This window comes from Schistocerca americana, chromosome 7, assembly GCF_021461395.2.
Source record: "Schistocerca americana isolate TAMUIC-IGC-003095 chromosome 7, iqSchAmer2.1, whole genome shotgun sequence".
Lineage (NCBI taxonomy): Eukaryota > Metazoa > Arthropoda > Insecta > Orthoptera > Acrididae > Schistocerca > Schistocerca americana.
This window is the reverse complement of record NC_060125.1, coordinates 345468965-345493411: the sequence shown is the minus strand read 5'-3', so window position 1 is coordinate 345493411 and position 24447 is coordinate 345468965. Positions and strand designations below refer to the sequence as shown.

The following is a 24447-nucleotide window of genomic DNA, read 5'->3' as shown; positions in this document are numbered from 1 at the left end:
ACTCCCTTCTCAGGTACTGCTTTCTTTTCGCATCCTTCGACCCTTTTAACCGCAGTCCGGTTTTAGTACAAGTTGTATACAGCCTTGTCGCTCCCTGTATTTTATTCCTGGTACTTTCAGAATCTTAAACAGCGTATTCCATTCAGCATTATCAAAAGCTTGTAGTCGTACAATTCTATAAACGTAGGATTGTCTCTCTTTAACATATCATCTAATATAAATCCCAGGATCAGCATTACCTCGCGTGTTCCTACATTTCTCCAAATTCCAAACTCGTCTTCCCCGAGGTGATCTACTACTAGTTTATCCATTCGTCTCCAAACAATTCGTGTCAGTGTTTTGCAACGATGACTTGTTAAGCTTCGAAAGTATTCACACATGCTTTCTTCTGAATGGGAATTATTACGTTCTTCCTTAAATATAAGCTTATTTTGCCTGTCTCGTATGTCTAGCACCACATCTGGAATGATTTTGTCATGACTGGGTCTTCCAAGGATCTCAATAATTCCGAGGGAATATCGTCTACTTCAGGGGCCTTGTGTTGATGTAGACGGGTTGGGTTGGGTTGTTTGGAGAAGGAGACCAGACAGCGAGGTCATCGGTCTCATCGGATTAGGGAAGGAAGTCGGCCGTGCCCTTTGAAAGGAACCATCCCGGCATTTGCCTGGAGCGATTTAGGGAAATCACGGAAAACCTAAATCAGGATGGCCGGACGCGGGATAGAACCGTCGTCCTCCCGAATGCGAATCTAACCACTGCGCCACCTCGCTCGGTTGATGTAGACGTTTCTGTGCTCTCCAAGTATCACATCCCCCAGCTAATGATAATTGTTAATGTTTATTTAAATATGACTGATTTAGACATAAGCGGAATCGAGATGTACGTGTAATTGTGCCAAATTGAAATAAAGGCTGGCAGCCATCTTTAGGCCTTGCAGATATCAACTATGAATGTTCTCCCCAGGACAATGCTCATTCCAGCCTACATACCCGATATCGCAAAGATTAGTCACAAGAACATCTACATACAAATTCTGCAAGCCACCACACGGGGCATGGCGGAGGGCACTTCCTACCGCAAATGGAGCAAGGGAGAAACGACTGTCGGTATGCCTCCATAAGAGCCCTCATTTCTCTTATCTTCGCAGTCCTTACTCGAAATGTATGTTGGCGGCAATAGAAACATTCTGCAGACAGTCGCAAATGACGGTTCTCTGAAGTTTCTCAACAATGTATCGCGAGAAGAACACCGTCTTCTCTCCCGGGACTGCCATTTGAGTTCATGAAGCAGCTCCGTAACACTCGCGTGTTGATCAGACCTACCGATAACAACTACTGCAGCACGTCTGTCAACTGCTTCGGTGTCTTCCGTTATTCTGACCTACTAGTAGGTATCCAAACACTCGAGCAGTACTTAAGAACGGGTCGCTCTGCACTGCCCTAGTATTCTCCTAATAAACCGAAGTCGGCCATTGGCCTTCCCTACTACTTACTGACCATAGGTGCTTCTTCTATTTCATGTAGTTTTGCAGCGTTATGCTTAGTGTTTAACCCTCTTGACTGTGTTGAGCAGCAAATCGCTAATACACTGGTGTCCAAAACTGAAGCAACAAACGGAAATTTTTCAAGGTTGCGTTTATTTTGCCACAAAACAGTTTATACAGGTGATAGTAAAGTAGAAACAACGTAAAGAACACAGAACGCAGTCAAATGCAACATGCATAACGGTAGACAAAAGTGTTCTTCGTTTTTTGTTTTTTTTCAACTTAACCGATTTGCACACACATTCTGACAACTAGTTAATGTGATCAGTATGGGGTGTGACCACCTCTGGCACCAATACGCGCCTGAAAACGAGCAGACATGCTGTGAATGATGTCATCAGGTTCAACAGCGCCCATTCCTCCTGCAGAGCTGCTCACAAGTCTTGCAGAGTGGTTGGTGGATGTTGACGAGCTGCAACCCGTCTCCCTTGTGCATCCCAGACATGCTCTATGGGATTCATATCGGGAGAGCTAGCAGGCCATCTCCTGCGTGCAATATCTTCCGTTTCCAAAGAAACATCAACCACCCTTCCTCTATGAGATCGAGCATTATCGTTCATCATTTCTAAGTCTGGGCCCATAGTCACTGGAAACAACGGCGCACGAGATCCCAAAATCTCCTCACGTTACCTGACAGCAGTTAAATCTTGCTGATTCACCAGCGCAGTTTCATGAAGATGTGTTCGAGCGGTCAACCTAATCCCTGCCCACACCGTTAGGTACCCTCCTTGATATCGGTCTCTCCTCATAATGTTTGGTCCAAAATCCTACTTCACGTGCCCTCCAGATGCGAATCCGTCGCGATTCACTCTCTAGACCAAAGCGGGACACATCTGTCAAAAGAACATTGGCCCACTGCTCGAACTTGCAAGTGATATGTTGACGGCCCTATTCTAGACATTCCCTTCTGTGAAGACACGCCACTGTAAACAGACAGCTGGTCTCCAACAATAAAGACCACTCTGCTGAAGCCTTCTGTAGACCGTCTGCCTCGATACAACACGTCCAGAGGATGCTGCGAGGTCAGATGCCAGTTGCAGTGCAGTATTAAGGCTGTACCGTCGTGCCCTTACGGCCAAATAACGGTTCACCCTTTCTGATGTCACAAGTGGTAGGCCCTGTCTTGGAGGAACAGTTTCCGTTTCTATAAACTGTCGCCTCATCCGAGAAACATCGGAACTATTCACATTAAACCTTCGAGCCTCAGCAGTTTGCGACACTGCTTCCACTCCTCCTATGGCCCTCCAAAGCAGAGTGGCTGTAGATGTCTTCTGTGTGCCATACCGCACCGTCTGTGATTGTGTACACAGGGATTGTGTATATGGGACTGACGTCATTGTTGGCGTCGTTGTCCGTTGATCGGAACGCCATCTTCAGTGCAGAACACGATCGTAACAACATCTGTTCACGGTTCGTATGATTATATCGTGACTTAGACACAGGACGGGGAAACAGCAGTGTGTTGCTTTAATTTTGAAAACCGGTATCTAAAACAAAACGTCATACGCTTGTTTGTCTCACTCATCGGCATTAACTAGGACTTTTCGACGTTTAGAGCAAGCTATCATTCATCACACCATCCAAAAATCCTGTCTAAATCATTCTGTGTCCTCCTACATCGACAACATTATCCCGTACACTACAGCATCATCAGCAAACACTCGCAGACTGGTGCTCTCACTCTCTCTCAAATCATTGTTGTGTTTAGGGAATAACAGTGGTCCTCTCACATTTCTCTGGGGCACTCTTGACGATACCCTTGTCTCTGATGAACACTCGCTGTGCAGGACAGCGTATTACTAAAAAGTCATCACATATCTGAGAACTTATTCCAAATGCTCGTATCTTCGTTAACAGCCTACAAAGGAGCACTGTGCCAAAAGCTTTCCGGAAATCCTGCAATATCGAATCTGTCTGTTGCCCTTTATCCATGTTTTGCAGGATATCGTGCGAGAAAAGGGCAGGCTGAGTTTCTCCCGAGTGATGCTGATTTGTGAACAAAAGCTTTTCTGTCTCAATGAAATTTATTACATTCGAATCTACAATTTGCTCAAGAATTACGCAGCAAACCAATGTTAAGGATATTGGTTTGTAATTCTGTGGGTACCTTCTCTTACCCTTCTTGTATTCTGGAATCACGTGCCCTTTTTTCCAGACGCTTGGCACTTTAGGCTGGGCGAGAGGTTCGCGATAAATGCAAGCTTTAAGAGGCAAACGGCGAAGAGAACTCTGTGTAAAACCAAACTGTGATTTCATTTGGACCTTTACACTTATATTTTTTTAACGTGTTTAGTTGGTTCTCAGCGCCAGGGGCAACTATTTTTATGCCCTACGTGCGGGAATCTGCTCGACAGTCAAACGGCGGTACGTCTCTTTGGGCCTTCCGCGTGAATAATTCTTTACATGTAACATTTAAGACTCTACCTTTGCTTTTCCTATCCTCTACTGCCGCACCAGACTGGTCGACGAGTGACTGAATACTTGTACAAGCCTTTTTACAGAGAAAGCCATAAATAGTGAAGCAACTCCAGATGTATTCGTGAAGGAAGTGTACTTTTGGCGTGATTAGCTTTATGTAACTATTAATATTAAAGAGTGACCCATCGCTTTGGTAACAATGGTGGGTTGTTTGCTACTGAAAACTAGTAAAAACGCTGCAGAGAAAGACTCCACGTCGTTTTCTGTAGTTTCTCTCAGTGCTGTTATTTTCCCTCCCTTTTACATAACTGCGTCGTTAAGGAAAAAAACACATGTGATACACAAAGAACATTTTGGAAAAGGAAAAAATTACTGCGCTTTTTAGAAGAATATAACAGACGATAGGAAGGATTTAAGCCGGCCGGGGTGGCCGAGCGGTTCTAGGCGCTTCAGTCTGGAAACGCGCGACCGCTACGGTCGCAGGTTCGAATCCTGCCTCGGGCATGGATGTGTGTGATGTCCTTAGGTTAGTTAGGTTTAATTAGTTTTAAGTTCTAGGGGACTGATGACCTCAGAAGTTAAGTCCCATAAGCTCAGAGCCATTTGAACCATTTGAAGGATTTAAACATTAAAACCGATCCCCTTGCTTGTCTATTTCAGGTGGGAGGATTTGCGTAACGAGCTCTTCTAACCTGAATTAGCATGTTCTGTTCGACTATGGTTGCTACCTTACTTATATATATGTCATGAGACCAGTTCTACGTGATTTGTGTGTGAGGTCTAATAGTACTACTTGTTACAACAATTACGTCCTCCACTTGCTCGCAACCTAAGCGGGAAAGGAGGCTCTGAAAGGTGGCTTCGAGCCTCGTCTCCGCAAGGGCACTTGTTATCGATGTTGTGCATTTTTGTGTATATATACTGTGTGTGTATTTTTATGTACAATATTATAAGTTTGCATCTTATACAGCTTACATAATACACGATTCCATGTTTGAAAATAACGATCCAAAGAACTAAAGAATTATTTGTTTTATCTAGTACAGGCGAAAAACAGTGGACCCGCAGTTTGACTCAGTACTTCATAGGACTTCTATAGAGATTCCTAACTAGCTGCGGACCGCGCCTTTTGGGCATTAGCACGATGCTTGGTGCTGGTAACACATTCCGGTTCGCACCCAGCGGACTGGCCAGCGTGGTGTGGCAACAGCGTCGGCGGGCAGGGAGGATGAAATCACGCCTCTATAGTGTTCTGGGAGCGGCCGGGACCGCCACAATTTGCTGCGCGCTTAATTTCGCCCAGTGACATTAACCATCGACGCGTGGCCTTCCGCCGTTATTTGACTTGCATGCTTATCTTCACTCTCCTGTCGCCGTCACGAACTCTTCTCGAGGACACAGGAAGACACACCGTTGCCTAGCGTAATGCACCTCAGTTCAAGTACGACGAAATTGCTTTTATCAATTAGTGTTATTCGAAATTCCGTGAGGGAGGTTCGCAGGAGAGCATCTGTGAAGTTTGGAAGTTAGGAGACGAGGTACTGGCGGAATTAAAGTTGTCAGGACGGGACGTGAGTCGTGCTTGGGTAGCTCAGTTGGTAGAGCACTTGCCCGCGAAAGGCAAAGGTCCCGAGTTCGAGTCTCGGTCCGGCACACAGTTTTAATCTGCCAAGAAGTTTCATATCAGCGCACACTCCGCTGTAGAGTGAAAATTTCATTCTAGATGCCCGGGATAGATTGAAAAGGACTGTTTATGGACGATGTGATCCACCAACAACTCTAATGGATCTACGCCGAATCTCCGTTGAGGAGTGGGACAATCTAGACCAACAGTGTGTTGATGAACTTGTGCATAGTATGCGACGACGAATATAGGCATGCATCAGTGCAAAAGGACGTGCTACTGGGTATTAGAGGAACCGGTGTGTACAGCAGTCTGGGCCACCATCTCTGAAGGTCTCGCTGTATGTTAGTACAACATGCAATGTGTAATTTTCATGAGCAATAAAAGGGGCTGAAATGATGTTTATGTTGATCTCTATTCCAATTTTCTGTACAGGTTCCGGAACCCTCGGAACCGAGGTGGTGCAAAACTTTTTTTTATGTGTGTACGTGTCTACTGCTTCGACGAAGACTCGATGCTGGGGGATTTGTGGTGACACTATTTGTATTTACTGTCAGAAATGATAAATCTGTCGTCAGTAGGGCATTAAAATTGAAGCTGCTCGCTGGATACCAACTACAATACCACCCATACTATCGGAGTATGTAAAATAAATCGTTTTCAGGGACAACTCGTTATGCCACATTTAAAAGACCCTAAATCTCCGCGATTAGCGATGTTTTACTGAAGCTCGAAGCCTAGCGTTGACTTCAACGCGTGTTGCCTTTAATAGCTTCCACAACGAAACTCTATCTCGAAATCTGAGATACGGTCCAAAGACATTCTGGTCCTAAGCAAAGTACACCGGTTTCCACTGGTGCAGTGTGTGATACCAGTGATAGTATTACCGATGACAGCGCCATTAAAGATAATTTGTTAAACTTAATTTCCCGGTATTTCTTCACCAAAGAAGACGAAGTAAATATTCTACAATTCGATTCCAGAACAGCTACCAACATGAATAACTTAAAAGGTGATATCCTCGTTGTAGTGAAGCAGCTGAAGTCTTCCAGTCCAAAAAATATACTAGTTAGGTTCATTCCAGAGTACTTAGCAATCGTACACAACCGTTCACTCGACGAAAGAAACCCACCAAAAGATTGGAAAGTTGCACTGGTCACACCAGCACTCAAGAAAGGAAGTAGGAGTAATCCGAAGAGTTACAGAGCCATATCCGTGACATCCACTTACAGTAGCACTGAGAAACACACGTCGTGTTCGTACATTATGAATTATCTTGAAGAAAATGGTCTGTTGACACACAGTCAGTACTAAATCAGAAAATATCATTCTTATGAAACTCAACTACTTGTAGCTTCATATTTTTGTTGACAGTGAATTTCAGATTGATTCCAAATTTCTATATTTCCAGAAGGCTTTTGACACCGTTACTGACTGGAGACATCTAATCAATGGAATATTGCTTCAGCTGTGCGACAAGATTCGTGATTTCTTGTCAGAATTTAATCATGAAAAGTCATCGAGCAAAACAGAAGTGATATCTGACGTTCCCGAAGGAAGTGCTGTAGGCCCTCTACTGTTCCTAATCTACATAAATCTGAGCAGCCCATAACATTGTTTGCAAAATGATGCTGTCATTTAGCGTCAAGTAAAATTATCAGAACATCAAAACCTATTACAAAATGATTTAGACAAAATGTCTATACAGTACGAAAAGTGATAATTGTCTATGAATGAGGAAAAGTGTGAGGTCACAGTCATAAGAAGGAAATACATCCTTAAAATTCAGTTACACGATCAATCACACAAATTTAAGGGCGGTAATTTCAACCAAATATCAAGGAATTACAGTTACGAACAACTTAAACAGGAAGAGTGACATAGAAATGCTGTGGGGAATGCAGACCTGCGACCACATTTTATTGGCAGAACACTTACAAGATGCAACAGGTCTACTAAAGAGACTGCCTTCACTATGCTTGTCCATCCCCTGCTAGAGTACTGCTGTGCAGTATGGGATCCTTACCAGATAGAACGGACGGAGGACATCGAAAAAGTCCAAAGCAGGGGCAGCTAGTTTTGTATTATCACGAAATTGAAGAGTGAGTGTCACAGACATGATAGGCGAGTTGTGGTCTCAGTCATTAAAACAAAAGCGTTCTTCGTTGCGGCGAGATCTTCTCACGAAATTTCGATCGCGAACATTCTCTTATAAACGTGAAAATATGATCATCGGATCATACGAGAAATCAGAGCTCGAACAAAAACATATAAAGATTCATTTTTCCCACTAGCTGTTAGAGAGCGGAACGGAAGAGAAATAGTCTAAAGCTGGTTCAAAGAACCCTGTGTCAGGCACATAAGAGTGAATTGGAGAGTAATCATGTAGATATAGATAACTATCATTCATGGCGATACATTAAAGACTCTTATCTGTCTTCTTGCTAGGATCCAACATCACGCTACTGATATAAAGATGTGCCGGTGACATCTATGTGTCGTATGTGAGGACGAGCCTGAAAACGCTCAAAAACTAGTTGACAGAAAGAAATTTCAACAACTGACTGGTTGCAGTTTCCTGCATTTGTGGCTCAAACGGCTCTGAACACTATGGGACTTATTAACTGCTGAGGTCATCAGTCCCCTAGAACTCAGAACTACTTAAACCTAACTAACCTAAGGACGTCACACACATTCATGCCCGAGGCAGGATTCGAACCTGCGACCGTAGCGGTCGCGCGGATCCAGACTGTAGCACCTAGAACCGCTCAGCCACACCGGCCGGCCCTGCATTTGTATTTGCATCCGAGTACGTCCATTTCATGATCATATTGTTCAATCACTTGCAAACGGCTACACAGCCCGAACTGCACAATGGTGAACTCATAATAAAAGGACATCTTAATCCAACCAGCGACTGCCAACTCTGAATAAGGCTATCATTCATAAAACATTTATAACGACTCCGAGCAATCTGAACTTTTACAGCTCACCTGCATCTCGAGCGACGAATACGAAATTACGTACGGGCAATAACTGCTCAGCTCACTCGCTAGCCGGAAGCCACTAAAGATAACGCCAAATTACCTTCGCAAAAGGACACTGGAGTAAGAAAGGTGCTCAATGAGAAGATGAAAGATGCCGAAGAGCTAAATGCACCTTCTCGAGAGCGCAGTTGCGTCGGCAGTACTGAGGACGCGACGAAAGTGACTGAAAGTTCCCGTGAGAAACAATTTTTACGCCGGCTCACCTTCAGCAGCGGCTTTCAAGTTGCATGCACGCGTCAGGGGAACCACCGTTCGCACGGAATCGTAGCTGGAGCTCCACCTAAGAAAGACTGCTCATCAACATTCGTATTAGTTAAAAGCGAGAATCTACTCGTTTATTATAATTTTTATAGTAGAAAAATGAAAACCTCAGTATTTATAAAGCACACGTCTTCTGCCTGGAATCACACTAATTGGAGTAGAATTGTCTTCAGTGACATGTCCCGCATAGAACTGAGCCCCAATGACCAGTAAAGACATGTGTGGAGAAGGCCCGGACAGCGGTCGGATACAACCTAACTGTCGCTCCACGTGTGGCCCGACAACTGGGAGTGATGATCTGGGGTGCCATTTCTGTTCATAACAAAACTCCTTTGGTTGTCACTCGCGGTGCCCTTACAGCACAGCCGCACGTCTACGATATTTTGGTCCCATTTTGTTGCCCATCGTGGCAAGCCTTCCTGGACTTACATTTCACCAAGATAACGTCCTCCCGCACACGCCGAGAGTCTCTACTGCTTGTCTTTGTGCTTGCCAAACCCTTTATCAGCCAGGTCACTAGGTCTCTCCCCAATTAAGAACGTATGGAGCATTGTGGGTAGAGTCATCCAACCAGCTCAGCACTTTGATGATCTAGCGTGCCAATTGGACGGAATTTGGCACGATATCCATCACAAGAAAAATAACAATTCCTCCGAGATGCTACTCCAAGCGGGTGTAAAATGAATGTGCGCAACGGAAAGTAATGAACGCTAAAATGATGATTTAGCCCTGTCTGACTACCCCTGAAGCAGATCTTAGGATCTCTTAATTCTTTTTTTATATATAAATTATAACCTAAACATAAATGTATGATGAAGGCAACTAATACTGCTAAATGATAAACGTTGTTGCTCAATATATATTTAGTATAGACTGGGTGTTGTGTGCTGTCCTTAGGTTAGTTAGGTTTAAGTAGCTCTAAGTTCTAGGGGACTGATGACCATAGATGTTAAGTCCCATAGTGCTCAGAGCCATATATTTATTGTAGATTAAAATCAACCCCATAAGTACAATTGTCTATATTTCCTAACTAAAATTATTAATCAACTGCCCAATTCTGCCGCTTAGTATGACTCCCCGATCTAAAATCAACAACACGAACTGATTGACATCATCTACGTACCAAACCCTAGAAGACAGTACTTTCAAAGATGATCTACGGTGGTGTGCAACCTCAGTGGCAATAAACTAGCGTGATTACAGCTGTTTAGCTTCGTAGCCCTAATAAGCCGAAGCAATTTACGATATCACCGTATGTACTGCGTCGGCTGCGTCGAAGTGATGGTTCTCGTACTCGTCTGCGACGATGGAAGAACTCCAGCCACAAATAAACTCTTTCAAACACTAGGACGGCAGAAGGCAGTCCTCTGACTAATATACTCTAATACTGTCTTCTCCTCTTTATGTTCTACAGACGAGAAACGCGAGCTCCCAACCACAAGGACGGAGTTCAGATAACGTCTCAACGTAAGTATAGGCAGAAGTGCTCTCAATTATTGAACGCTGCGTACTCAACGACGACTTCCAACCCAGAGGTGAAGTCCAGAATCGTATATCTTCGCAACAGTACAGTACCTAACTGTTCTAAGTATAAACTCTCCTGGGAGCAAAGACAGCACGTCCATCTGTACCAACAAAGCTAATACCAAGTGACCGTCACACAAAGGCGCTCACAACGGAAGACCTCAACTCTCCACCATTGTCTTCACAGCAAGGCTCGGCTCCCTACCCTCGTAATTCCGGAAACGAATCATATTCCCGAAACCACGAAATATTCTCCCTCTATACAGAGTCTTCCGTATGCCGACCAACCATATTTTAGTCTTTTGTCGTCCAGTGCGCAAAGTTTGGGAGGAAATACCTATACTCTTGCAATGGTACGCTTCTGAGTAAAAATCCGCAGAAATAATCCAGCCAGCGTGGTTTCCGAGATGACACTTCTTCGTTCCTCTCAGCTGCGTCCAAGCTTTCCACAGTTCGGAAGTATTATCCGGTTATCCTTCCGGCCCTAATACAATAGCGGACGGATGCCCCTGTATTGTGTCTTCGCGTTCAGGTGTCCAGACTGTCCGTCTTGGCACTTCCTGTGTGGAGCTGAACCACCACACCGTTGTGGGCCTTCCACCCAGGGCTTGAGTTCCGCCTGCCGTTTCATTTCCACTGTCGTACCAACCTTTACTAGTATAGGCAATCATTCATTACGCTGTTCTGATAATAAAGACATTCCGCCACTTTTCATTGTTTTCAAGGTATAGGTGACAATGTCAGTCTCCTTTATATGTTCATATATACGATGTACAACCTATCACTTGCTACCTAATTGTGTTTGTAGATACAGCTAAGTATGTGAATGAGTCCTTGTAAGGTGCGAAATTATAGCCACCTTACACTCTATCAAGTATTGCCAAGCCGAATAACTGCTTGGATAAGGGCCAGACCCAAAACAACATGTTAACGGCTTGCTCGATTTGTGAAGTTTTTTCTGTTTATTAAATCAACCAATTTTTCTCAAAATGTTATCATTTGTTTGTTTTTACATGTGTGTCATACCAAAGAATGGATGTCACACATCATCCTTACAGCACATTTCTGTGCAATGAATGCTTTGTGTCTGTGTTTGGAGCTCTAATGCTTTCATCATCAAAACCACTAGTTACACGTAGAGCAAATGTTGCTGAAACGAATCGGTTAAAAAGATTTTTAATATATGATTTCCAATTCAAGTTCTGATAAATATGTACATCTAGGAATTATGAATGATTAGTTTCCTTCCCCCCATGCTGCACTCTCACTGATTATCATACCGGGTGGTTATAATTGAAGTGCAGCTACACACAGAGGTCCAATGTAGGCTGTAATTGTCGTACGAAAGCGGGACTTGGTAGATATGCTAACGCATTGACGTGGAAGCGATTTACACTGAAACGGATGACCATCCTTATTAAACGGAGGCTTGGCCGTGGCAACGCCAGTTATTCATGTCGAGTTGCAGAATGTATTAGCAACAGTAATCAGGCTCCCAAATGCCATATCTCGGGGATCAGCTGCTGTGTGTCTTAGGTTGTGATGTGAACTTACAGTTCCAGACATTCTGCCGGTTGGAACGCAACCAACACAATCAGATTAATGTTTTCGCTTTGGTCTGTAGGCAAAATAATAAAACATCGCGACTATAGATTAAAGCAAATAATTGTTTCTGATGATGTTGACTGTTGATGGAAAACACAGGCGTAAATAGTTATAAGGAACACAAGACAGCTCTCTGAAAGAAGGCAGTGTCCGACGGGTTGCCGAATCCGAAGGCGCAGCAAAGCGGTCGCTTCTTCCCTTGCTGCGGCTTCTTCTGTGGCTATTGAATTGTAGCACGAACACAGCAGGAGAAGACGCCTTACTGGGTAACTTGTATACATGAGAGAATTTATTTTACAACAATGTTCCAGGAACAGGAAGCAGTTATGAGACTTTTGATGTTTTTCCGTCCTTCACCTTGTAAGCTATATTAAGACTGCTGGTTTTTTGCTGGTTCTCCTAATAGTATATCTGTTTAATCACTGCAGTGTTTGCCGTACTGAGGTGACATCCCGTACACACATTGCGTACGAAGATTCAGACTAAGAGAACGTGTAAAGTGAAGTACCCATGTCAAAGGACTACAGCAAATCCAGCCTGTAATGTTTTAACGATATTCTCAATTGTCGCTAAAACATTGAGGATGTAGAGCCTGACGACCTGTCTCTTAGGACCATTATTTTCTGCAGAATGGTCTCTCTGTCCCTAGAGCACCTATTCTACTGATGGACGGTCCATAGATGACTGAGTTCTTTGAATAGACGGCCCTGATCGGAAATGGCTTCGGTTCTAAATAAGACATTCATAGCACTCTCGTGGGCTGATAGCAGAACATAGTCTAAGTATATAGATCGGCGTCTGCCAAAATTTGTGACGCAAAGAACTAGTTTATTTTCTGTATGCTAGTATATTCATAAAGGTATTCCGCAATTTTCTCCGCCTGCGTGGAGAACTGATCTTGGGAGGAGGGGGTGGGGCGAAACTTACTAGTTAACTGGCGTCACAAGTGCTTATGGCCAGGTAGTAGAGATACTGTACGTATTATTGCAAATCCGACAATCTAAGTTCTTGGTCCTCGAAGTATTCCATGAAGAAATATAATGCTGTAAGTGACAGAAGTAGTATCAAATGGTTCGAATATCATCAGAAACTTATACCCACTAATGGATAAACACCTCCTCTAAATTCGTTCATTTATTACGATTTATAGCCGTATGCAGGCAAATGTCTACTGCATTTTCCCTAAGATTACAGCATCGCCCTCGATTATATCATCGTCAGCGCCTCTTCGGATGCCTCGTAATCCGGCAAAAAACTTATATTATCCATCCGTTATCAATTCAGCAACATGTCCAGCCCAATTCTCTTTCACTCTTTTTCATTTTCGTTACGATCATAATTAAGTCTTGGGCACACTTTAGTTGTCTGATCCGCATCTTAATTTACTGTTCGATCAAGGAATTCTCGACATACTTTCATTGCTATGTGGTTGGTTGGTTGATTTGTGGGAGGGGACCAAACAGTGAGGTCATCTTCATTGCTGGCTAAGGAACTAGCAGTTATTGAAGGTATCGTGTTACAAGTTTAATTCTAAGCTTTCTGTCTCAGTTAGATAAAAAAATTTGTTCAGAAATCTCTGTTTAATTCACAAAAAGTATTTTGTTCCGTTTTTCATGTTCTGTTTATTTATTTATGTGTCCACCAAGTCGTAGTCTTGGACTTCCATAAACACAAAATGATTCTATGAATTCCTCGATAATTTAAGAAATTTTCTTTTTGTTGTGTAGATTACGTACACTGCCTGACAAAAAAAATGAACATCCCAGAAGACTTCATCGGATGTCAGTGTGCTTCGTACACGTACTGCCCTTCACTGCGACATACACAACGGCCACCACTGTGCATTAGTATTATTAGTATCAGAGACAGCAAAGGACTTGGAAGAGCAGTTGAACGGAATGGACAGTGTCTTGAAAGGAAGATATAAGATGAACATCAACAAAAACAAAACGAGGATAATGGAATGTAGTCGAATTAAGTATGGTGATGCTGAGGCAATTAGATCAGGAAATGAGACACTTAAAGTAGTAAAGGAGTTTTGCTATTTGGGGAGCAAAATAACTGATAATAGTCGAAGTAGAGAGGTTATAAAATGTAGACTGGCAATGGCAAGGAAAGCGTTTCTGAAGGAGAGAAATGTGTTAACATCGAGTTTATATTTAAATGTCAGGAAGTCGTTTCTAAAAGTATTTGTATGGAGTGTAACCATGTATGGAAGTGAAATATGGACGATAAATAGTTTGAACAAGAAGAGAATAGAAGCTTTCGAAATGTGGTCCTACAGAAGAATGCTGAAGATTAGATGGGTAGACCACATAACTAATGAGGAGGTATTGAATACGATTGGGGAGAAGAGGAGTTTGTGGTACAACTTGACTAGAAGAAGGGATCGGTTGGTAGGACATATTCTGAGGCATCAAGGGGTGACCAGCGTGAAGGGTAAAAATCGTAGAGGGAGACCAAGAGATGAATACACTAAGCAGATTCAGAAGTACGTAGGTTGCAGTAGGTACTGGGAGATGAGGAGCTTGCACAGGATAGAGTAGCATGAAGAGCTGCATCAAACCAGTCTCAGGACTGAAGACCACAACAACAACAACAGTGTTTAGTGTCATTACCAGGCCTGGTAGGCTTTATCAGGGGCGGGAACAGTGTCAAATGTTGAGCGATCACTGTGAATGACACGGAGATACCACGTACTCATGTGAGACGAAGTTATCAGCACCAGAAAGAGTTTGAATGGGGCTTCATTATAGGTTTGCAACCAACGGCCTTGCCGCAGTGGTAACACCGGTTCCCGTCAGATCACCGAAGTTAAGCGCTGTCGGGCTGGGCTACCACTTGGATGCATGGCCTTTCGGTCTGCCGAGCGCTGTTGGCACTCAGCCCTTGTGAGGCAAACTGAGGAGCTACTTGATCGAGAAGTAGCGGTTCCGGTCTCGGAAACTGACATACGGCTAGAAGAGCGGTGTGCTGACCACATGCCCCTCCATATCCGCATCCAGTGACCCTTGTGGGATGAGGATGCCACGGCGGCCGGTCGGTACCGTTGGGTCTTCATGGCCTGTTCGGGAGGAGTTTTTTTTTTTTTTTTAGTTCATTATAGGTTTCCACTTTGCCGGCTGGTCGAATCGTGCAATATCCAGACTAGTGGGGCATTCGGATGTGACAGCGACCCGACGTTCGACAGTGTGAGAACGTGAGGGCAGCCATATTCTTCGTCAAGTTTCCGATCGTCACAAGGGAAGACCGTCGTGTTGTGCTCCAAGCACATCGTAACACCTTCTCATCTTCGCCTGGCATCTGAGAGCAGGTACTGGACTCCCTGCAGCTTGCAAACCGCACCACTGGTCGGAGACTACCAGCAGACGGACTAGGAAATTGAAGTCCCATGCGTAATCTGCCGTTAACACCACAACACAAGTGGCTGTATTTGGAGCATTGCCGTAACCGGGAAACATGAGTTGCTGATGAATGGCGCTGCATTGTCTTCAGCGACGAATCGCAGTTCATTATTACCCAGGATGACCAACATCGGTGAATATGGAAGAGACCTGGGGAGAGGTTCCATTCTTCCAGTGTCTTGGAGAGTAGCAGCGATGTTACTTCTGGATTCACTGTGTGAGATGCTATCGGGTACAACATCAGGTCACGGCTGGTAGTGACTGAAGGAACTCTGACGACACAGTGGTATGCTGTTAGCTCTCATGTGACATTGTCGCGATTCAATTTTTCAAGAGGATACTGCTCGTCCACACGAGGCACGTATCTTTATGAGCTGACTGCGTGATGCTGCGGTATTCTTACAGCAAGCAATATTCCCTTATCTGTCTCCGGTACAACTTGTGAAGGTCCAACTAGGACGTCAACTCCGTCCCGGAGCCACTATCCAAGATATCAATTGCTGTTTTGCCTCGGGAGAGGATACACGTGATACCTTATCCAACCGAATAAGTGCATGCATCCAGACCATAGGGTATGCAGTGTCTGGTTGGTAAGTGGACCCATACTGCCAAATTCTTTGCAAATTTTACTTTATTTTGTGATCACTGACCACTGAACCCGTTTAGTTTTTCTCCTCTAGTTACGGTATTTTTTTCATTCCCGTAACTGATTTTCAGCTCTACTTCCACACTTTCTATTACGTTCTTTCAGTACAGCTATGACTTCATTAGAGGCAGTCAAAACACTTTCTGTAACTGGATAATCTTGTAAACTGATATCCTGGATGTTAAAGTGTTATGAAAAAGATGTACTGACATAGGTTGAATTAGTACCTTGTTTCTCGAACTCTGCTAGAGTTATTACATGAACAGCAAGTCAAAATAATCACACTTCCAAAACCAGAATACAGTACCCTTCCAGTTTTCTGCTAATGAGCTATGTTCATGGATAGCTGCGAGCAAAAGAGATTTTACATACGTTTCGTTGTGCGGCTGTGGGAGGATGGCCCAAGGACAGGGCGAGGGATTTGGTAGGGGGAGGGCTCAGGTGAGGATTTGCAAAAATTGTCCTGAATAAGGCCCACGAAGAGGGTGTTCGTACTTTTAATAAGTATCGATGTTGATCACCTTGGATAGGCTCCTTCAGTTAAGCAGTTTAGTGCACCGTTGCCTACTTGCCTTCCTCACAGCGTACTGGCATTAAGGCAGGCTTCCCTGACGCTCTGGCAATCAGCGCGCTAGCGGAACTAATGGCGTTACCTGCTCCCCGTTTCCACTATAAAAAACACAAAACTCCGAGGTTGTTAACGAGAGTCCAACGCAAGAGTTTTTCTTCAGCTATTTAATGATATGTCAGAGTCATCTGCCTGAACGATACTCTGGCTGCTAATAGCTAAACGATTTTATTGAAACAAATAGCTTCTTATATTCATCCAAGGTTATTCGTGTTATGAAAAAGCCTCATTCCTACAATGGATTCGCCTAGGGAGACCAGAGGAGTCGAGAGAGATATAGGTTCTGGTGGAACACGACCCCCACAGTCGAAGTAATCATCACGGATCGTGATATAGGCATGTAATAGACTACGTAAATCCCTGCATTAACATGATGAATGTGTACTCACAGGTCGAGCAACATTTATTCAAAAAAAAAAGGAAGGAAGAAATATCGTAGTAAACTCCTTCCTGCAAAACCCAGGATGTCCGGAAGTAAAATAGTTACGTGTTCGGGTCTCTAACTGGACACTTTTCAGGGGATTTAACACGTGGAAGATGAATAAGTTTTCGTATCGAAATGAGAAACGTTAGAAGCATTAATGTTGTAACACAGCAAAAAAAGCTTAATAAATAGATGGACAGGTTGATTTTAGGATTAACAGCAACTGGTGAAGTGAATTGAGAAGGAAACAGAAGATTATCGACTAACAGCAAAAACATCAGCATTCCTGTGGTAACAACCTATGTAATTTTCTCTCTTCCAGATTGACTCTACTTACGTTCGTCTCGCTGTTAACCAATCGATCGATACCGCTTTTTTTTATATTTGTGCAATTCTCGGTTTTTGCTGGGATGCTGTCTTTTATTGCATTAATTCATTATTTCTATTCCTTTACCCTATTGGACAGTTACGAAAATATTCCATACGCTTTTTATACAAAAATATGTGCGTCCTGAAAAACTAGTCATCCAGCTACTTTTTCGTTCAACCTAAACAAAATCTGATATAAATAATTATTAATGTGGATACAAATTATATTTTACAGTAATACATGAAAAACTATTTTTCTAAAGCACAAAATCAGTATCACAGAATCGCTCACTGTAACTACTTGGAAAATATTGTTTGCTATACGAGAATCTTTGGCTGTAAGTTTATTCCATGTCGGACAGGCTGTTTTCTGTCTCTAGGTCAGTATGTTCTGGTTCCACTGCGCAAAATTTCGTGTCTATTTTGTGATATAATATCGAGAAGTAAAGTTATGAATCTGACTTGAAGAAGTATGTGATGAAAAGTTCGTCAAGTACTATGTTTGGGTTCAAGAAAGACGCCGAAATAAATCAGCAACAGTAAAAGAATATTAGTGTTTCAGTTGTTTAAAAATCACAACCCGGACAAACCATTTAAAAATCTATCAGATAACAAGATAAATACAGATCCATGTTTTACATTTTCGATTAATTATTTTTATCTTGCAAAAATACGATGACTCAATAAGATGCAAGTTCAATATTTTTACGTTTATTGTCAGTGAAGAGTTGTGGAAGTTTTCTTTTTTAATACTGTCTATAGAAAGATGGATAACAGTGAGTCGCTACAAGCAGGACATTGATCGAATTATTCTTCCCCACCCCTATGCCAATGTTCACGCCCACGCAAGAAGATGGTCATGAAATAAATATAAACACCGACAAAAATAGGACATAGGATATTGGAACATCACAGAAGGACAATACGGCCTGGGTTGAGTTTAGGAGAAGAGGTGGGTTTAGTGGGGGAGGGGGGGACTATAAACTTCTGCCATAGATTTCAACTTTTCTCCGTGGACACTCCTTCAAAAATTAACAGAAGAAATGTAGACATAAGCAATATGGTATCAACTGTACTGCATCGTAGGCGAAGATTTACTGATGAAATACTGCGGTGCAGTTCATAAGAAAGTGCGGATACATATTCAAATCATAATCTAGTGATAAATAGTGGGTTGAAATTCGAGAGCACTAAACGGTTCATTACAGATTCTCAATAAGACACGGCGGGGAAATATGAAAGACACTGACCTCCAGACCAAGTAAAGGCATTGCTGTTGGTTCTGTAGAAAATGAGTTCAGTATAATAAAGGGAAAACACCTAAGAATATAGTACCCACCTCAGATACTGCAAGGTCAACCATTGTCACTTTAGTAATTCCTACTTAAGAAAATTTAATGTTTCATTTTACGAGCAATTCATGATCTAGCTGAAGTCGACGGAAATGGGCAGGCCATTTACTACATGTGTGTCGCAATATGATTTCAAGGAGAAAAAAAGATAGGAAGTACTCCACATTGGAGTTTCTGGCATAATACTGTTCATAACACGAACTACATTTGCGTCAAAGTGTTGTTCTCGATACAGATAACGACCGAGAAAACGTTTATAACTGTGAGTAATCTTTGTTATTGTTCCTATGCACAAAACCTTGGCAGAAGAGCATGTTACATGTGAGATAAGAGAAATTACCGGAGAAAACTGGTTGTGTAAACTTATTATTTATTATTGAATGTGACTTATCAGGAGCGACTTCTAGAAAACATACCACGACTATTCTTGTTAAGAATTATATATACCCATGCCTTTGGTGCTGTAAACAACAGAAAACACCAAAACGTGGGGCACAACAAATTTTATCTTTTCCTTCTTAGTAGAATCTACAATTTCTAATTGGCATACCATGACTGTTCTTGTTGCAATTCGTTAGTGTACATTTCCAGTACTTCTACTGCAAATAATAGCAATCTGTGAAACAAACTACAACTAACAATTTTATATTTCTGTTCTCAGTAGTATCAGCACTCAAATGAAAAATGAAATTCTCCCTGACACTGAAGGTTCAACGTCCTGAAATACTATTAAACGCTCTTTGCAGTTTCCCAGCATTTAAAACCGTCATCTGTAATTTCCTTTTTGCTCTTAACACAATATCGAATAATTCTTATCTGTGTATTTTAAAAATGATTTGAAAAATAACATACAAAGGAAATAAAATCCTTATGCACTAGAAAACCGGGTATTTAATATTATCAGGGAACTTGAAAACGAACCATCAAACAAGTAGACATCGATGAACTGCAATACAGCAACGAAATACCGCCCCTTCGTTCGACAGTCAACATAAAAGAGGAGACAATGGCATGTACATCACTTAACTGCAAAAATCCTACGATCTGCAAAGGTAAACTCTTATGATTTATTCATTCAGCTGTGGATCGTCAGCAATCGTTCACAGTTCGCAGATAATCCAGAAATGTTTCAACGACAGTCGTTCGGATTAAGTACATTCATGCATATTACAGCAATTTTCCTTTAAAAAAGAAAAAAAGATGTTTTCTGGGTGGTTGAGTCACATATACTAAAGTTTTGTTGCCAGTAGTGAGAATACGTGGCTCTTAATATTTTGGATGAAGCTAAAGGATAATTGACACATACAGTCTTTTAAGAAGAGACTGAGAACTGATGTGCAAGCTGCCTATAGCCTCGGCAAAGTTTGCTGACTACGGAAGATTTTCAAGTATATTAACAATTACACTAATATTGTATCAATATTAGTTCCAACCTAATATTCTTGCTACGTAAGTGACGTTAAACCAGGATTCAAAATTGATGGTATCGAGAATCACTATCCCCGGCATCAGTGTCTGGCAATCAAAATTTGACGGCGGGCAATTTGATTTCCTGAATTTGAGGACCGGAGTAGCCATCTTTTAAGGCTATAGATTTTCGCCATAATTTGACGCAGCTTATGTTCCAAGAACGGTATGTTCGTTTTAACTATTAATTTATTTATTTATTTTTATTTATTTATTTATTGTTCCGTGGGACCAAATTAAGGGGAAGTCTCCATGGTCATGGAACAAGTCAGTACATGAAATTATAACACGATAGTAGAAACAGATAAAATTAAATATAAGAAACATATTCAAGCGACAGTTTTTAAGTTTAAATAAAGAAAATCAACAGTGTAACACTGGAATTTGCTTAATTTTTCAGCTCTTCCAGGAGCTCCTCGACAGAATAGAAGGAGTGAGCCATGAGGAAACTCTTCTTAAAAGTGTTTGGGCTACTGCTAAGGTTTTTGAGTTCTTGTGGTAGCTTATTGAAAATGGATGCAGCAGAATACTGCACTCCTTTCTGCACCTGAGTCAAGGAAGTGCATTCCACATGCAGATTTGATTTCTGCCTAGTATTAACTGAGTGAAAGCTGCTAACTCTTGGGAATAAGCTAATGTTGCTAACAACGAACGACATTAAAGAAAATATATACTGTGATGACAATGTCAGAATTCCCAGACTACTGAATAGGGGTCGACAAGAGGTTCTCGAACTTACACCACACATAGCTCGAACAGCCCGTTTTTGAGTCAAAAATACCCTTTTTGGAATCAGAAGAATTACCCCAAAAAAACCATATGACATAAGCATATGAAAATATGCGAAGTAGACTACTTTTCGTGTTGAACTGTCACTTATTTCAGATACTGTTCTAATGGTAAATAAAGCAGCATTTAGTTTCTGAACAAGATCCTGAACATGGGATTTCCACAACGCCTTACTATCTATCCGAACGCCTAGGAACTTGAACTGTTCCGTCTCGCTTATAATATGCCCATTCTGTCTGATCAAACTATAGGTTCTTGTTGAATTGTGAGCTAGAAACTGTGAAAACTGAGTCTTACTGTGATTTAGCATCAAATTATTTTCCACAAGACAAGAACTTATTTCATAAACTACATTATTTGATACTGTTTCAATATTACACACAAGATCCTTCACTACCAAGCTGGTGTCATCAGCAAACAGAAATATTTTGGAATCACCTGTAATACTAGAAGGCATATCATTTATATAAACAAGGAACAGCAGTGGCCCCGGCACCGACCCTTGGGGAACGCCCCACTCAACAGTGCCCCATTGGGACTGAACATCACTACCACTCTCAATATTGCGGGGAATTACCTTCTGCTTTCTGTTCTTAAAGTAAGAGGCGAACCAATTGTAAGCTACTCCCCTTACTCCACAATGGTCTAACTTCTGCAGTAATATTTTGTGGTCGACACAGTCAATATCCTTCGTTAAATCAAAGAAAACGCCTAGCGTTCGCAACCTTTTATTTAATCCGTCCAAAACTTCACAGAGTAAAGAGAATATAGCACTTTCAGTTGTTAAACCATTTCTAAAACCAAACTGTACATTTGACAGCAAATTATGTGAATTTAAATGCTCCAGTATCCTTGTATATACAACCCTCTCGATAACTTTAGCAAACACCGATGGCACAGAAACAGGTCTATAATTGTCAACATTATTTCTGTCTCCCTTTATGACAACTCTATTGTATATGTTAAGTATCATATAAAAGAATGCCATTTTTTTATTATTTCCCTATGATTTCATTTCAATCAGAATCTCAATGAGTGTAGTCACGACCGTAAGAACACATTTTGAAATCACAGAAACAAAAAAACATCAAATAAACACACATTCAGAAGTGGAAGCACTATATATAGCTCGTCATTTTCTCGGCAGCTCACACGGATGTAGTCACTGTAAATGCCCAACGAAGGATTACAAAAGTAACAACACCAAGACCTGCTCATTACTTACAGTCATTTTCTGCTCGCGCACCATGGTTCGTAGTGTGTCGTGTAGTTGCAGTATGTATAGGCCGCGCGTGTAGACACTCGCCGGTTAGCAGTAGATGCGCGACTGAGCGCCGCCGAGCGATCCCGGCCTCCCTTCCCCTCCACGCACCGCCGCCGCCCACAGCCATCACACATCGCCACTCAGAGCGAAGACGTACTCTCCGCATCTAGCCGCGTCGTCGACTGCATGGAAGTTGTTTATAGTACATGGCTACCGTCACTATACGAACGTCATTCTAAAAGTAAGGCCCGTTTGCTTCTACAGACATACCGGGTGACCAAAAAGTCAGTATAAATTTGAAAACTCAATAAATCACAGAATAATGTAGATAGAGAGGTACAAATTGACACACACGCTTGGAACGACATGCGGTTTTATTAGAGCAAAATAAAAAAAAAAAAGAAAAGCAAACGTTCAAAAAAATGTCCGACAGGTGGCGCTTCATCTGATCAGAATAGCAATAATTAGCATAACAAAGTAAGACAAAGCAAAGATGATGTTGTTTTCAGGAAACGCTCAATATGTCCACCATCATTCCTCAACAATAGCTGTAGTCGAGGAATAATGTTGTGAACAGCACTGTAAAGCATGTTCGGAGTTATTGTGAGGCATTGGCGTCGGATGTTGTCTTTCAGCATCCCTAGAGATGTCGGTCGATCACGGTACACTTCAGGTAACCCCAAAGCCAATAATCGCACGGACTGAGGTCTGGGGACCTGGGAGGCCAAGCATGGCGAAAGTGACGGCTGAGCACAGGATCATCATCAAACGACGCGCGCAAGAGATATTTCACGCGTCTAGCAATATGGGGTGGAGCACCATCCCGCATAAACATCGTACGTTCCAGCAGGTGTTTATCAGCCAGGCTGGGGATGATGCGATTCTGTAACATATCGGCGTACCTCTCACCCGTCACGGTAGCAGTTTTGCTGTCCAGCGCCATCTGTCGGACATTTTGTGAACTTTGTTTTTTTTTTTTTTGTTCTACTAAAACCCCATGTCATTCCAAGCATGTGTGTCAATTTTTACCTCTCTATCTAAATTATTCCGTGGTTTATTAAGTTTTCAAATTTATACTGACTTTTTGATCACCCTGTATTTATTCGAGAAAATGAATGAAAACTTGCTTTACAGCGTATTTTGATATTTTTAAAGCACATCACATTCACCGTTGACTGTAAAAGTTATTTGTTTCACAGTAGCAGTTTCGACATTTGAGCCATTGTCAAGTGGCACTGCAATAGCTAAAAGAATACAAAAATGAATCGCAGACGTCGACGGTAGTACATTACAAAAATGGTGAAAATAATCCATCACTACATTTTGCTTCAGCACATATCAGACTAGTATCCTCCGACATGTATACATGTCTTTTAGTTTTATGGCCCTGCGCCCCATGTGGGCTTGGGGGTGAGAAGAAACAGAAATGTAAGATATTTACAATGAATATAAAACTTTTACAAATTATAGAGCACAGCAATCAGCTGTCCTTTTTTTGCAGGCTTTATTTGGTAAATCTAGATTTAGGCTAGTGCCTGGCCATTATCAATGACTATATCTCAGAATCAATGCATGTGAGTTCCCTGTGTTCGCGAGTCTGTCACAGTTCTTTCAAGACTATTGTATCATACAGTAGTCTTGAAATAACAGTGACAGAAGGAACAAACGGAACTGACATGCATTGATACTATGACACAGTGCATTGATAATGGCCAGGCAGTAGCCTAAATCTAGATTTGCCAAATAAAACATGAAAAAAGGAAGACTGATTGCTGTGCTCTATCATTTGTAAATTATATCACAGTCGTTGCGTGCACCCACGTTCCTAATGGAAGGTAACCTGATGTTTAAAAATTTTCATAAGTGAAAATAAATGGAAGATTTCTTAGATACAACAGATATGACTTCCGGCTCCTGTAGTGAAAAACAGTGATAACAAAAGGTAAAACACAATAAGAGCACATTTAAAAACATTTAAAACATGATGCCGAACTATGATATTTAAAGGCATTTTCTTGGCACTAAAAGTGGAAAGATTTGCCCTTGGGTAGGGGGCCTGTTGCTGAAGAGAAAATGTTACCC

General features: G+C 42.0%; 1 protein-coding gene across 2 annotated transcripts in view; it reads right to left on the bottom strand.

The window, feature by feature from the left end:
- LOC124622096 overlaps window positions 1-22427 on the bottom strand; it is a 303051-nt gene extending 280624 nt beyond the window's left edge. For both annotated transcript variants that reach the window (XM_047147689.1, XM_047147692.1), the window contains exon 1: window positions 22327-22427. In XM_047147689.1, the coding sequence (XP_047003645.1) occupies window positions 22327-22350 (24 nt within the window). In that variant the 5' untranslated portion in view covers window positions 22351-22427. The remainder of the gene's footprint in view (window positions 1-22326) is intronic.
- Between the last annotated feature and the right edge of the window lie 2020 nt (window positions 22428-24447).